The sequence below is a fragment of the Polyergus mexicanus genome, unplaced genomic scaffold, assembly GCF_030449975.1.
Source record: "Polyergus mexicanus isolate NDT 795.1 unplaced genomic scaffold, iyPolMexi1.0 SCAF_7, whole genome shotgun sequence".
Classification (NCBI taxonomy): domain Eukaryota; kingdom Metazoa; phylum Arthropoda; class Insecta; order Hymenoptera; family Formicidae; genus Polyergus; species Polyergus mexicanus.
This window is the reverse complement of record NW_027223327.1, coordinates 10,129,272-10,144,878: the sequence shown is the minus strand read 5'-3', so window position 1 is coordinate 10,144,878 and position 15,607 is coordinate 10,129,272. Positions and strand designations below refer to the sequence as shown.

Sequence of the window (15,607 nt, the reverse complement as noted above, 5' to 3'; positions counted from 1 at the left end):
TATGTTAGATATATCATATCTATAGTCGTGTATGTGTATACGTAATACACCGCTACACATGGAGACAGAATTTATTTCTCAATGTTGGTAATTCTGAAACGAGTTTATGTTGTCACCGCGCGGGGTCTCTGCTATTGAATACCGGAAACCGGACATTGTATTTTCGGATTGTGATATCTGCATAAGAATCCCTATCTTGTATTGTGTAAATTTAGAAATTTCTTCACTTTCTGGTTTGGCATTTCTGAATCGAACGCATCGTATTTGAATTTCGATTAATATCAGTGCCTTAAAGGTCCTCGGGAATCTCACGGATCTAACGTTGATTTGCGTTGATCACGCTACTACTCGGTGTCTCCATCTTGTTTGTTTCTCTAAACGCGTAGGAAAGAATAGGACGAAATTTTACTCCGCTCCGGGATTACGTTACTTCGTAGGAATTTCTTTTTGGCGTTTATCCGTTAACACCGTACTCCCTTAGTACGGCGAGAAAGTAGATATTATGTCTCACGGCGGTAGAAACGAATGTAGAATATACGTGGGAAATTTGCCACCCGACATCCGTACAAAAGACATCCAAGATCTTTTCTACAAGTTTGGTAAAGTTACTTTCGTTGACTTGAAAAATCGCCGAGGGCCGCCCTTCGCTTTCGTTGAATTTGACGATCCAAGGTAAGCTTTCAGCGAAAATTATACGTGCCAAAAATTCGACATATATACACACACACACAAATATATATTTACATATATACATATAGATTACATGCATGAATATATATATAAAATTTTTTATTATAGTATTTATTGTTATTTGATTCTTCGTTTTATATATATGACATTGAATTTGAAATGATTGTATTTTATTGCAGAGAAGAAAATATAAAAATTCACTTCTGGTTTATAGAACAATATATATATATATGACAAGCAAATAATAAGCGATTATTATTTTTTGTAAACCTAATAATAGAATTATTTGTAGAGATATCACAAGATTTTTTGCATAAAAAAATACCAGACACTTTCTTCCATTTATTAAAAGACATCTGTTAAAGAAAAGTCTTCGAGCATATATAAAATATTTTCTTGTCTTTACTTCCTATGCGTAAAATACAATTCTAAGATTTAATGCAATATAATTTTGATTGATATTTTGAACAAATATGATTTCTCTTGCATTTGTGTGTATGTGTATATATATATATAATAATCATATTTTTCAATATTGTGTAAAGATTTACAGATATATATTCTATTTTTAAGAGTTATATAAAAAGTAGTTTTATATTATAGAAGAAGAAAGTTGTATCTAAGCATATGTATGTCTTTCAGAGATGCGGAAGACGCAGTACACGCGAGGGACGGTTACGACTATGACGGTTATAGATTAAGAGTCGAGTTTCCGCGCGGTGGCGGCCCCAGCAATAATTTTCGTGGTGGACGCGGAGCTGGGGATAGCGGTAGAGGTGGCCGCGGTGAGATGAGCAATTCCCGCGGTCGAGGTCCTCCAGCGCGACGATCACAATACAGAGTGCTAGTAAGCGGCCTGCCACCGACTGGAAGCTGGCAGGATCTCAAGGATCACATGCGCGAGGCTGGTGATGTATGCTTCGCGGACGTTTATAAAGACGGTACTGGTGTCGTTGAATTTCTACGGCACGATGACATGAAGTACGCCGTGAAGAAGTTAGATGATTCGCGATTTAGATCGCACGAGGTACGATCTGCTGTTATCCTTAATTTTATATTTATCGCTGCTTTCACATTGAAATTTTAATATATATCCAATATAATACATAATATTCATACATAAAATAAATATAAATAAGACATATATATATATATATACATATGTCATTTTTTTAATGCTTTCCTGTTTACTTTTATGTGCTTGTAATTTATTATCGTACTTTGTTTTTAATATTCTTTGACCGTTTGATTTAATGTGATTTAGGGCGAAGTGGCTTACATTCGTGTGAAGGAAGATCATAACGGTGGCGATAGGGGACGCAGCGAAGATAGAGAGAGAGGCCGTACCCGTTCTCGTAGCTACAGCCCGCGACGTCGTGGCTCTCCTACTTACTCGCCGTTGCGGCGTAATTACTCGCGATCAAGATCTCGTTCCAGATCTCGTTCGTACGACTAGTGTGTACGTATGTGTTTCACATGATAACATAAGTACAGGTTTATATTGACATTTGCTCTTTACTATGTTTCATTATTGCTGATTTAAATTTTACTCAATGAGAATTTCTTCTTCCAATCCAAATAGATTTTGTAAAAATATTCAAATTAATTTCTTTGTTTAAATTAATGATTCATTTAATTAATTGTATTTGATGTATAGTTAGAAAACAACATATTGGTATATATACAGATGGCGTGGCATATATACATATATATGTATATGCCATAATTATTCTTTACATCTCTTGTTTTTAAAGTGAATATATTTATTATTTAACACAGAAGAAAATTAATTTAATGATTTCACTTTTTACTTATTATTTTAATAAAAGTTTTCTAACATTGAATTTTTAAAGCTGATTGTCTAATACAATAATTCTATTGAATTTTATTATCCTCACAAAAATGATATCATGCTTGTGAACACGTGTGTTTATTTTATCCAAACTGTTAGAATTATTCCTCTATATTTAAAAATACATTCCTTCGCATTTGCCAATATGTTTTGTCATCACTACCATTTGTGAAATGTGTAACAATTTTGAAGTATTATTAATGAGACTTTTGGCAAAATACTGGATTTAAAACTGTAACATACCTATTATGTATTTTGGCTTAGCTATAATATAAGTAGTACTAATGTCATTGACATCTATTGCGAATATTTTTAATTGACAATAACATACTCTGATTCTCTCACTTTTCGCTAAGATACATGATATAAAATGGTGGCTATGATTGATTGCATTGAAATCAATGCATCCTGTAAAATATCCTGATATATTTGAGTCTTTCTATTCGGATACAAAGACTCGAAATCTCGCATAGTGAAACATATTTTAAAACTTGCCTAACAAAAATTATCTTATATATAATTTTTTGTAATTACTACATATGATATGATACTTTTTCTTTACTTTCTCTCTCTCTCTCTCTTCCTATGTCCTTTTATAATCAAAGTTATCTTCATATAGATTAATTAGGAAAATTTTGCCTAACATTGTCAGGCGAACATCAAATTTTATCATACAACAATAAGCGTGTATAGTAAAGTATGTTGCAGTTAAACTCTTTACACATATAAACATATTTACATATATAAAACAGGATTAAATTAAAATATATTTATCTCAGCTAAGGAGATGCCTTTCTCTCGTCATAAGTTTGCAAATTACTAACATTATAATAATGGTAATTATACTAAAAACAGTACTATTTGTGTTTTTATACTACTGTATATTAGTAAACTAATAGATATATATCTAATATTGCCCTATTGTATTATTATAGTACTATATATGTAATTAAATAACTTACTAATACGCGATTACAAAAGTTGCGTATTTTACTTCTTAGTTCCAAGTTGTTTGAAGGATTTGAAGAGCTTTTTTTATATTGTGAAAACTCAGCTCTTAAATCTGTCGACAAATTTGTGATCTCAAGAAGATATGCAATATACATCTCTTCTAAATACGCCTCTGGCAATAACAAAAGTATATAAATTTAAAAAATAGCATATATTTGCCATATAAAATATTTTTATCTCACTTAGATTATTAACTCTAGTAAATAATTTCTATGTGTACAGATAAATACCTCAAGATTGTTTACACAATTAATTTATCATTTGAATCAAAATAATTCCGGATCGAATATGCGTAGTGATGACAATATATTGTGCATACATACTCTATAACAAAATACATGAGCATGTAACACACAGAATTTATTGTTATACATTATATGTACACAATTATATTGGCGTAAAAGTCTCTTCGCTATGATATCACCATCTCATACACAATCTAATTCGCTTTACAAATAACACGTTCTTGACGATAGACTTGAATGATCTTTGATTAACGATGTTTTATAAATTATTTTCTGATTTTGCGTTGAATATTACTTCAAATTACTTCTTACAAAAGAATCTAACCCATCTAGAATTCTTTAACATTTGTCAGTGTGAAAACATACGATATAATATATTATGAGTATAATCTGGACACATTAGTAATATATTCAAATTAAAATAAATTTCAAGTGATATATGATATAGGAATAGGAAACGGGTTAATTGAAAGTCAAGCGCGATAATCAAAACGTAAAATAATTATTTTTCTCATAATTTTCAAAATATTTTTCTCAAATCATATTTGAAGAAAAAGAAATATTTTGCGCCTTTGATTATTATGTTTGATTCTTAATTAGCCTGTTTTTTTTATTCTGTGAATATTCTATATCAGAATTTTTTTTGAACTTCGTTTCAGATATATGAAGTGCGATGAAATAATTATTAATTGATATATTGTCTTTCACATCTCTCTGTTTGCGTGTTTTCCTTTCTCGTATATTTCGAAACTATGTAATTAAAAATATATTTTTAAAAACTTTTATTATATTGTAAAGTTGCACATTTATGAAAGGAAAACATTTGATATCGTGTATTTACCCTATTTTTGCAAATTAATCCTGTGTGATCTCACTTTATTATATACATCATTTTTTAAGTTTTTTATAATTACATGAATATATATTTATTTCTTGATAATACAATGTTTAAAATCTTTTGTCATAAGAAATCTGTCTATATTTTATATATACGATGTATACATATATACTATATATATTATATATCTCTTTATTCACATCACAAGGATTATATTTGCATTGATAAATTGTATATGTAACATTATAATTTACATCATATATAAGAAACTAATGTATTTTTTCTTCTTTTGTATATTGGATTGGATTGTAACACAATGAATGAAAAACTGAAATCAACACGATCTTACTTCTTGGATGGATATAATACACATTCGCTTGACGTTGGGATAAGATGGATTGCGTTTTGGAGAGCATAAATTATAAAAGGATTAAAAGACATAGATGAAAATGAGAATAGCGAAACGGGATACTTTCAAGAGGAAATTGAGGATCAGGAGAGAATTTTGGAGAGTGAAATGAAAAATGATTTGTTCAAGGATTCTCGATTGCCGGATCAGGAAACGTTGGCAAGTCCATTACGAGGAGGCGATAAATCATTAATATTTCTTTTTGAAACTAGTAGAATCCCAGTTTGAAGCTCGGCATTTTTGTGTGTCGCTGTTTTAAACGAGAAATATAACGAGAGTGAAACTTCCTTATTATATTATGTGCTTATCCGGATAAAGTGCTTCGAGCGCGTATTATTTCTGCGTAATATTAATTAATAAATAAATAAATATGCCGCGTTTATTAATTTATTTATAATCTGAAGTCAAACTAGTAATGGATTGTCAACTGCAACTGGATTCTGTTGGAAAGATTTTGTTTATAGTTTCAAAATTTCTTGAACTTTAGTGAGAGAAGATTAATTTTTGGGATCACTCACATTGAGGATGGATTTTCCATGTTTATCCTCTTATTGATGCAACAAATGACTTCAATACTCGATTTTTTGTTAATGATTTTTTTTTGTTGAATTATTATATATGCATGTAAAATAATTCGCATTTAGTGTTAATTTCAAAGGTGGAAGTGATTCTTTGAAAAGACTACTGCACGCTTAATATCGTATATTTGATAATATCGGCAATTTAAAGTCTAATTGTCAAAAAAAAAAGACGTTTCGCGATAACTACGGCCGTTTTTCCGACCAATCGTGTCCGTCGAGTGTACTTCTTTTTATCGCGTACATTGTAAACCACACAGTGTGAGTCTTCAGGATTTAACTGGCATAAACAAGAGGATGGTACGCGTTTGAGTATAAAGCAAACTCTCTGTCATCTTGACGAGAACTGGTTCCATAGTTTTAGAGGAACTCGATACGAATGATACGACGGACAGGATTCCGGATTATGTCCGGATTAGGATGCTGACAGGATTCGGAAACGGGATAAATTATAGTATGCATGGACAGATATTTTTGGATAAGGATAAAAGAGTTGCCTACACTGTATTCATCGGATCGTATCGAGCGGATCACTCGGATTCATTAAGATGAACATGATATGCGCAATATGGATAAGGATGTGGATTTGGATATATCATTCGCGCTTCATAGGGTTCACGGATTTCTCTCCTAGGTCGGATACGGAATTTGGACTCGTGTTTAGTGGCGAAACAAAATAGATTGGATGTGTCATTTTTCACGGAAAGATGAATCATGTGGATATGATGTGGCTTGCCCTAAGGTATTTGTAAATAGTTTATACCTGAGATATATATCGATCTTTATTTCTCTGTGCATGCTCTCTTCGAAAATATTCTTATATTCGTATTTTCATTTTTGTCATCGGCAAGGCAAATGCAATTTAGTAACATGCCTGTGCCTTGAAAAAGTCTTAAAATATGTTTGCATTTAATAATCGATCTTTTCTGTGTTTAGCTTCATGCACATTGTTATGAAATTCGTCGTGTGTAATGCAAGACAAATTTTGTAACAATAGCAACAATAGCAATTAGTTGATAACAGTTTTGTGTTTTTTGTTGAATTAACATATTTATTTTCTTATTTTCTTTATGTTATACTGTTTTTCTATATTTAATTGTTATACGAATATGTGAGATATAATTAATATATAATAAGGAAACATAAATATAGTATCGAATTTATAACGTTCTCGCATAGTGTGTATTTATCCACAAATACCCTAATTGCTGACATTGATAATAATTTCTATTTGTTATCGTTATTCTTATACATATAGTACATATAAATTTATCATTTGCCGATTTTATTTATTATTCAGTACAATATCACTTACCTAAGTATACTACGTTATATAGAATATATTTTTTTCCAAAAAGGCACTAAATAACCGATCGCTTCACACCTTCATTGAATAGAACTGTCCTAACGTATCGCTTTTTTTGCAATCCATTTCTTAACACAAAATCAGATTTTGTAAATTACTAGATTGGTAAATGGAATAATTATGAAATAAATACGTCAATATAAACACATAGCATTGTTTTATAGAATTCACCTTCAATCATCGTCTGTAAACGAACAACTTCCACGATCCATATATTATCTCTCGGGCGTGGGTAAGAAATTTATTCAGCCAAACGCAGCATCGTGCATTTAGAATATGAATTGTTTTTATAACTTTTATCTAAACAAAAGAAATATCATAGATGTCTTCAGATAAGCATTATGGCAAAGTTTTTATCTTAAATTTTAATTATTTCTGTTGTCTATTTTTTATTTGACTCGTTAAAGATAAATTTTTTAAAAGTAAACTACAAAAAAAGCATACATTTATACAGAAATTTCTAAACGATGACATTCATGCGTATTCATAATAAGAAATTTGAGAACGATGTATGTTCCAAGGAAAAGCATATCTTCTCTATAAAGTATTAGTCTATTATTAAGAGGGTTAATGTGTAATAAATTCAGGTGTTATATTTAAAAATACAAGCGCTTTATTCAATTTGTCTTTATTTGATACGTTTACTAAATATTACAATATTGATCGTAGGCAACGATTTCGTCCAATATTAGCTCAAATAATCTCCCGAATAGGTGTAATAATAACATCCTTAATAAGTACGTTCTCCGGAGTTTGCAACGAGAAGAGAATAGCATCCGCCACGTTCTTTGGTTTCAGAGCTAATCGTGGGTTCTCCTTCAGCCACTGTTGCGTGAGATTGGTTTCTACCAAACCCGGGGAAATATTCTGTTATGCGAGAAAATAAAAAACCATATTAACATATTAATTGAAAAAATAATATGCTGAAATAATTTCCTTGTCTAATATGGTTCTTTTATTCCCGTAAAAATTTCAAATGTTATAATTATCAAGTAATGATTTTATATTGACTGCAAGAAACTACAATAGAAAGTCTCTAAACTATGTTTTAATTGTGTAAAGTCGTAAATGTCCAAAAATCATGATATAAAGAAAATTATAATTTTTTTATGTTGCAATAATAAAATTAGAAAATTTTAATTAATTTTTTAATTGAATGTTTATTATGCAGTTTTTGAAATTACTTACGATTATTTTGATGTTGGACTCGTTTTGCGCTAATTCCAAACGAGATATCGATAGTTAGAGTCAGCGAATTACGGAGCTCCACCGCGTTGCAATATATATATATATATATATCAAAGCCCGATGAAGAGAGGGAGCAATAGGTATAAAATAAACGAAGATAGGGAAGAGTGCGAAGATTGTAAAGATAGTTAAGATCGTAAGAATCAGCTCAGCGTTTCAAGAGATAAAACTTTATTATAAAGAGACAACGACTCTCCGTAAAAAGGCTTTTTCGCTTTCGAATTGATCAAGTCATATATCTCGTCCTCTTCCTATACGGTTTAAATAACACGTGTATCGGCCTTGGCAGCCATTAAATTGAATAAAGCAGTGGATTTAAAGTAACGTTTAAATACTTCTCGTTACACATTTATTTAAAAGAAAATAAACCTACAGAACATTACATGTATCCTAAACGAGCTCTAGGAACTACCGAGGGAAATTCTCTTTCTTCTATATTCGAAACCGTACAAAAGAATGATCACCGTGCAAGTTATTCGAGACATAGAACGACAGTATGTTTTTCTACACATCTTATGCACAACAGTTTTTCATAAACATTGCGATATTTTATTCAGTACATTAGGTTTAAATGAAACATATAAATCATCGGATAATTTCGATTACAGACATAAAAAAAAAGAGAGATAGCGAACGGATAAAGCTGTTATCTATATTTCAGTTACGAAAATTCAAATATCTAAAAACGATAAGAGTAATTTCGTATGCGGTAATTAAAAAATTTGCAAGTTAATTGCAATGCGTTTTTTTTTTTTTTTTTTTTTTTTTACGTTTGTCAATCGACATCTACCATTTTTACTTCGACCCGAGCTAAAATAAATACTTTTAATAAATACTCTTTTTACCATCGCGAACGTTTATAATTACAATCTCTGTACGGTGTCTTATATAAAATTGTACCGCCAATTACGAATAGTTATTGTATTTAATTGCTTTGAGGTGACACATACACGCGTATCCACGTGTACGCGATGAATACAAGAATACTATAGTTATCACATTGACTACGCAAGACTAACTCCGAATAAAAATTCGCGCTGTAAGTCTGATATCAACGAATCAAACTAAGGATAGATATGATTTTTTTCATGTTCTAAAAAGTTATTACAATTTTTCACAAAGTGATTTCAATTCCGGAAAGGAAGAGCATAGTTACGGCGCCTTTGAAGAAGAAAGATAGAAGGAAATATTTCTTCGAAAAAATAATGTCACACGATTATTTTGTCCACATTCAATCGAATCTCCAAATAAATTTCTGAGAAGGATAGCGCATTTATACCCAGGGTAAACAGGCGTAAGGGGCGCAACTATTTTTGCCGTGAATGCTAACATAGGGAAGCGAGTGTCTTTGCCTGCGTCAGTGTTGACGGGGATAAGGGTCCAGCTGTGTATTTCTGTGCATTTGGGTTATTATATTGCTCGATTGGGGTTGCTCTTGTCTGTATTGTTGAGGGGGATGCCGGGCTTGATGGTGCTGCTGACGCTGTTCATTCGGTTGTAAAGTGTGCTGCTGATGCTGTTGTTGGCGTTGCGGGTGCTGCTGTTGCGACTGCTGCTGTTGACCTTGTTGTTGCTTTCGTTGCTCTGAACCAGCCGCCACGTAAGAAAATACGCACAGAACAGCATAGCAGATATCATATGCCTATGGATGAAGAAATCATTGACGTAGTTATATAAATATTACGCAAATTATTCATCATTTTTTCATAAGAAATTTCGCGAAACTAATTTATTTTCGGAAAAAATTAAGATTAATATATATTATATTTTATTATTTAACGTTGAAACACAAATTTTAAGTCATTCAGTAAATTATTTAGAAACGAAAGTCGATTTATAAAAATCTCTTCTCAATGTACTTCAAAAAACTGTAAATTATAAAGATTTACTTAAAACAATTGAAAAAAAAAAACTTACGTGTAAGGTATAAGAAATGATAAATAATTTAGAAATGAGAGCTTCATGTGGTGTCATTTTTGCGCTTATGTTTGTGATGACTCTCCGATGGGAGTTTATGAAGAGTAAATGCAACAGAGAATATTCTATGCAAACAGCGGACCGCCTCTTCAGCCTGTCACACAATATACAACTACAGATGTATGATAAATACAAAAAAAAATAAAAAATAAAAAAATAAAATAAAATATAATGTAAAATGTATATCACTTTTTCTAATGATTCGGGAATATTAATTTCTGAATATATTTAATCAATTAAAAAATGAACTATAATTTAACGATATTTTACGTACTTATTAAATGCTTTTTGATGTGTAAAATATTCTTAAGTTACAAAATGTTATTATTTGTAATCAATAAAACAAATGTTAATAATGTTAGTCGATTAATTCGGATAAAATAACTTTCTTTTTCTCTTATAATAATTATTCTATATTTTTTCAAAAAAAAAAAGATTATGAAATATGTACTTACCATTTGCGACTTATATTTACGTTGAATTACTTGTCTAGTTTTAGGATCTGAAACAGAAAGGTGTACGATAACATATCGACGTACCGAGGCTAAAACTTAATTGCAACGGAAGCGTGACTCGCTATCATGAATCTTTATTTTTCACGAGGCATGTCTACGAGGCGTATGTAAAAGCGTATGTTAATCGAAGCAATATTCAATGTGTCACTTACTAAATTCTTCCAAAACAAAGATTCCATCCTTTAGAGTAAAGCACTTGCGGATATGATCGAGTCTTACAAAAAACTGCAAATAACATAATCGGTTTACGTTAGTGTTCTGCGCATCGCGCATTGCGGATCTGGATCTACTTGATCATGCACACTTGTGACGATTCTCTATGGCCTATTTTATTATTATGCGCCGATATAACGATATCAATTGTATGTGCAAATAGCTCTTTAAAAGGCGTGACGACGATTACTGTAAAGATTGTGACGATAAGCTCATTCGACGACAAGTATCTATTTCATCCTTCGAGCGTTGACTTTTCGAATTAATTATTTATATAAAATTTATATAGCAGATTCAAATTTTTATAATTGAAAAATTTTTATTATTTAGTTTAACTTTGATGAATTTTTTAATTCAGACACGCTTGATGGATGGTTGCACAAAAAACTGTGTTTCACATATTATCATATTGATTTGATTTATTTGATGCGCGCCACCATACAAAATTACATACGCGGTTATGTAAAAAAATTACATGTCGCATTCATATAATTTTTTTTTAATTTAGAAAAATTGCCTTATTTAATAAATGATATCTTTTTTTGATCTAGTAAAATTTAAAATCGCGTATTTTATTTATCACTAATCGTATCAAGTACGGTGATGTACATCGAACAAAAAGTTATTGGTTGAATTTTAATTGTAGCATATCTAGAATAGTAATAATCATTATTATTATCCGTTGCTTACGAGAGACGATTATTAAATGTGACTTGCGATTAAACGCAAAGCAATACTCGTATAGTATTATTGCGAAGAGAAAAATTACGTTTTTTCTGTTTTCCTGATGAAGAAACGGATGCTTTGTCTCAAACAAATCTGAATTCTAGCGTAATTTTATTTCAAAGATATTGTTTTCTCTCTGTGCGGAACGAACGATTTAAATTTGAAAAAAACTTGCATCTTTTTTACACGCTTTAATATTCATTTTAAACAATTTCATTATCTCAACGTTCTCGTTCTTAATTTTGAGTGCACATAACTTTATTTTCTCGAACTATCTCCGTTATGAAAGATTCCTGTAAAAACGAACGTTAAAAGATAATTTTGCGACAACGATGGCCACGTATGACAAATATCGAGGGAAAGAGAACCGCATATTCCATAAAAATTATAGATGTTACATTTAATACTGAAATCGAGATATATATATATTACACGTGCAAAAATGTACGAATTCGAACTGTAAACGAAAAAAAAAAACGAAATCGGGGACAACTGGAATCGTAAATATTTTTTTTTACATGCAAACGCACATCTCTTTTCAATAGCGGTACAATCGCCTCATAACAACATGCTCAATCTCACTACATTTTCGTTGCCAATTTAAAAGCGAGCAATAAATAATATTTTCTCACAAAACTCAGCTTTTGCATAAGAATCTCTAACAATCTTCGAAAAATAAATTTTATAGTTTACCTTATAAAACGAAAAAAATTAGAACTATATTAGTAAACCGTATTATTAGAAAAAAGTCAAATTTGAAGAAAAATATATTTAAAAATTCATTTTTTTAATAAAATATAGCAATCACGGTAATCATGCCATATAAAAATATATTGAGACAGGTATGTATCTTTGTATCAATTATTACTATAGAAAAATCCAATAGATTAATGAAGTGAATTAATACACAACAGAATTAAAATTTACAAGATAATTTTATGATTGCTGAGTTTTGCAAAAATAATATTTGGTGCAAGAGCCAAAGCGACGTATAAGCAATCTAAGATTTACTTTATGGCTAAAATGGTATCAAAAACACCATGTATCATTCAGTATTTATGTAGCAATCTCGATTTGTAAGCGAGAAAGCGGTAGAGCAGCGACGACGACATACAGCAGCAGCAGCAGCAACAGGCGCAACATCAGCGAAATATAGCGGCAGACAACTCTGGAGATGGCCTAAACTCAATCGTAAAATGTCACTGATTGCTTAGCGTCGATAACTTTCTAAATGTGCAATTGTATCATCTAATACAGACCGATGTTGGCGTGGTTCGATCGACAATGATGCACGGTCGTAATATACATATATATCGATCGTGGGACAGGGGTGTCAGTAAAGAACGAGAAAAGGGCTTGAGAGGGGATGATATGATGATACTCACTCTTGTCGAGGGAGGATATATATCGGAGAATTTTGGTACAATGTCGTAAACAAGGAACATTATGTTAGCAGTGCCATGCCAGAGAAGTGTAATAATATCGTGACGACAAGGATGAGGCTAACGCGAATTTTCGTTGCGATGATCTTGAAGATGATCCCCCTGCGATACGTAATATGATGTTGAACGACCACTATACAGCACGAGGAAAACTATTGCTCTATTATACATTACTAGCAGTGTGTAGGTATAGATTCCGAGTCACGACCGTATAAATCGGATAGCACATTTTCTACAACTGTCTTATTTATTTCGTAAATCTTTAAAATAATATGTATATATTTAAATATAGAGTTTTTCAAACAGCTTTTATTACTGTTCCTACAGCCGTAGTTTTGTTTAAATCTGCGAAAAGGCGCGGCAGATTTTCTCATCAATTATTCAGCGTTATATAAGAATTATTTGTGGATCAAATAATGGTTTTAAATTAAATATAGAATCTTTTTTTTCTCGTTCACGCATTCATTTATGTAATTAATTTTTTCTAATTTCGTGGATTAATTTAATTTTGCGTGACACTATCTCTTTTATCTCTTGAGAAATATTGCTCCCGATTCTACTGGTCGACTACGACTATATGTAAGGGACCGTTGAGAGGTACTACGGGTATATATTGCTAATATAAAGTGTGTAGTTTACAGTTGCACTCCGAAATTTTACACAAAAAGTGGCTTTTATGGACCACAAATTCTACAACACACTCTTGCCCTTGCGAACACAGATCGACTCTTACACACATTACGTACTATTTGCGATGTTACGTTTCGCTTGTTTTCTCTTTCAACTCAAAAAAAATCGAAATAAAAAAAAAAAAGCAGACGTTCGCCGAGCAAAATTATTTTCAGAAATTTGATAGAAAATCAATATACAATACACTTTTGCGTTATCGATCTTCAATGAGATTGTGACAGTATCATATCGCGTCGAGCGATAATGATAACGAAAAATTCGAGAATATTTTTCTCGACGTATTTCATAATTCGCGATTACCGAAACATACGGTATGTAAAGATACGTAGAACCTGTAATGATGATCGTGACGTAATGACTGTGTATACTTTTATGTACGAGTGATTAGGCTATATAGCTATATATATATATAGTTGCATTGTGTGTGCAAATCGAACATCGCTCTACAAGTTGCACTAAACACTACTTACAAATATTTCATCTAAACGATATACAATATATAAAGTATGTTGTCGGATTTTTCATATATATACGGCAAACACTGTTCTGCATTTCATCGTTCATTACTGAATACCTGGATTTAGGTATCAGCGTTTTACGATTTTATATATATATATATATATATATATATCGTAACGGAGATACATATACGTATATATATAAATATATATATATATATATATATATATATATATATATATATATATATATATTACAACTAACACCGATCGATCGTAGAAAAACAGTAAAGATAGAGACAGAGCAGATCAGTGAATTCGAATGCAATTTAAGAATGTAGGTAGATATATATAGTATATAATGGTATAATAATAATAATAATAATAATAATAATATACGGCCAAAAGTAATGGTAAAAATAAATAAGCATCTCCGGAACACGGCCAACATTGAGTATATTAGTCATATATACTGAATTTATATAACAAACAATGACTTATATTGTGATTTGATACCTCGAAATCCTGTTTGCCCAGCCGCGCAGGGCAATGTCGATGGACGGGACAAGAAAACAGAAAACAGAAAAACAGAAAATTAAAACCCTTGATAATAGCAGTTATCCACTCAGTTAAGATATAGTATATATATATATATGTAGTATATATATAGAGAGAGATATAGAGATAGAATAGATAGATAGAGAGCTGTACACGATGATATTACAGCTACATTTTATCACCTAACGTCATGGCCAATCGGATAAACAGCAAGGTATATTCATTGTTCAAGGACCATCTCAAAAGTTCCCCAAGCTGAGAAAAGTCTATCATCCCGATCATCCAAAGAATGAATATATACGGAATCCCGAGCGCGTATAAATATATCCCACGGATATTTTCGTCATTCGCGCGAGATTCTGCCAATATATATATATAACGAGATCCGCGATCCGTTTATCGATCGCGATAAAGTAAGCAGTCGGAGTAAACAACGATCTTTGTATGGTCGCGACATTTTTTAGCGCACTTTACATCTCTCTTCTATTCTTTTTTTTTTTTTTTTTTTTTTTTGTTCTTATTTCGAGCCGCGAATAGACTTTCCTCGCGTATATATGTGACCACGACAGATAAAAAAGTTGTTAGACTTATGGTAAAAATATAATAGCATCCAACATTCAATACAAATGATAAGATATAGGAATATAATGTTCAAGAAAGACAATCTTATATATATATATATATATATACCTTATTTCCTATATATATATATATATATAAATGTATAATGATATATAAATGTAATATAATGTATAATTATATATATATATATATATATATATATATATATA

The 15,607-nt window shown here is 31.0% G+C and overlaps 2 protein-coding genes across 12 annotated transcripts in view; one reads left to right on the top strand and one right to left on the bottom strand.

The window, feature by feature from the left end:
• The first annotated feature begins 154 nt into the window (after window positions 1-154).
• Window positions 155-8,818, top strand: Sf2 (splicing factor 2). 3 transcript variants are annotated; one of them, XR_011447197.1, is made up of 5 exons: window positions 155-672; window positions 1,333-1,717; window positions 1,955-6,365; window positions 7,154-7,221; window positions 7,788-8,818. XR_011447197.1 is itself a non-coding variant. In XM_070299179.1 (3 exons), exons 1-3 carry the CDS (start codon window positions 503-505, stop codon window positions 2,144-2,146), a joined length of 747 nt encoding a protein of 248 aa, XP_070155280.1. In that variant the 5' UTR covers window positions 155-502; the 3' UTR covers window positions 2,147-7,146. The 3 variants fall into 3 exon arrangements, 1 of the variants encoding a protein (XP_070155280.1); XR_011447196.1 differs by lacking the exon at window positions 7,154-7,221 and having other exon boundaries at window positions 7,788-8,814; XM_070299179.1 differs by lacking the exons at window positions 7,154-7,221; window positions 7,788-8,818 and having other exon boundaries at window positions 1,955-7,146.
• Window positions 7,610-15,607, bottom strand: part of Rab3-gef (Rab3 GDP-GTP exchange factor) — a 25,688-nt gene continuing 17,690 nt past the window's right edge. For 6 of the 9 annotated variants that reach the window (XM_070299169.1, XM_070299175.1, XM_070299171.1 and 3 more), the window contains 5 exons: window positions 14,775-14,783; window positions 10,882-10,954; window positions 10,670-10,716; window positions 8,178-9,879; window positions 7,610-7,856 (listed from right to left, as the gene is read on the bottom strand). In XM_070299169.1, coding sequence (XP_070155270.1) covers window positions 9,595-9,879; window positions 10,670-10,716; window positions 10,882-10,954; window positions 14,775-14,783 — 414 coding nt within the window. In that variant the 3' untranslated portion in view covers window positions 7,610-7,856; window positions 8,178-9,594. Of the gene's footprint in view, window positions 7,857-8,177; window positions 9,880-10,154; window positions 10,309-10,669; window positions 10,717-10,881; window positions 10,955-14,774; window positions 14,784-15,607 lie in introns of those variants that run through there. The other 3 variants (XM_070299178.1, XM_070299177.1, XM_070299172.1) reach the window with 3 other exon arrangements.

Bases quoted from the DNA above. Each gene is read 5' to 3' on its own strand.
- Sf2 (XM_070299179.1), top strand. From the start codon at position 503: ATGTCTCACGGCGGTAGAAACGAATGTAGAATATACGTGGGAAATTTG. The intron at 673-1,332 runs GTAAGCTTTCAG...TATGTCTTTCAG, and splicing joins GTTGAATTTGACGATCCAAG to AGATGCGGAAGACGCAGTAC. The intron at 1,718-1,954 runs GTACGATCTGCT...AATGTGATTTAG, and splicing joins CGCGATTTAGATCGCACGAG to GGCGAAGTGGCTTACATTCG.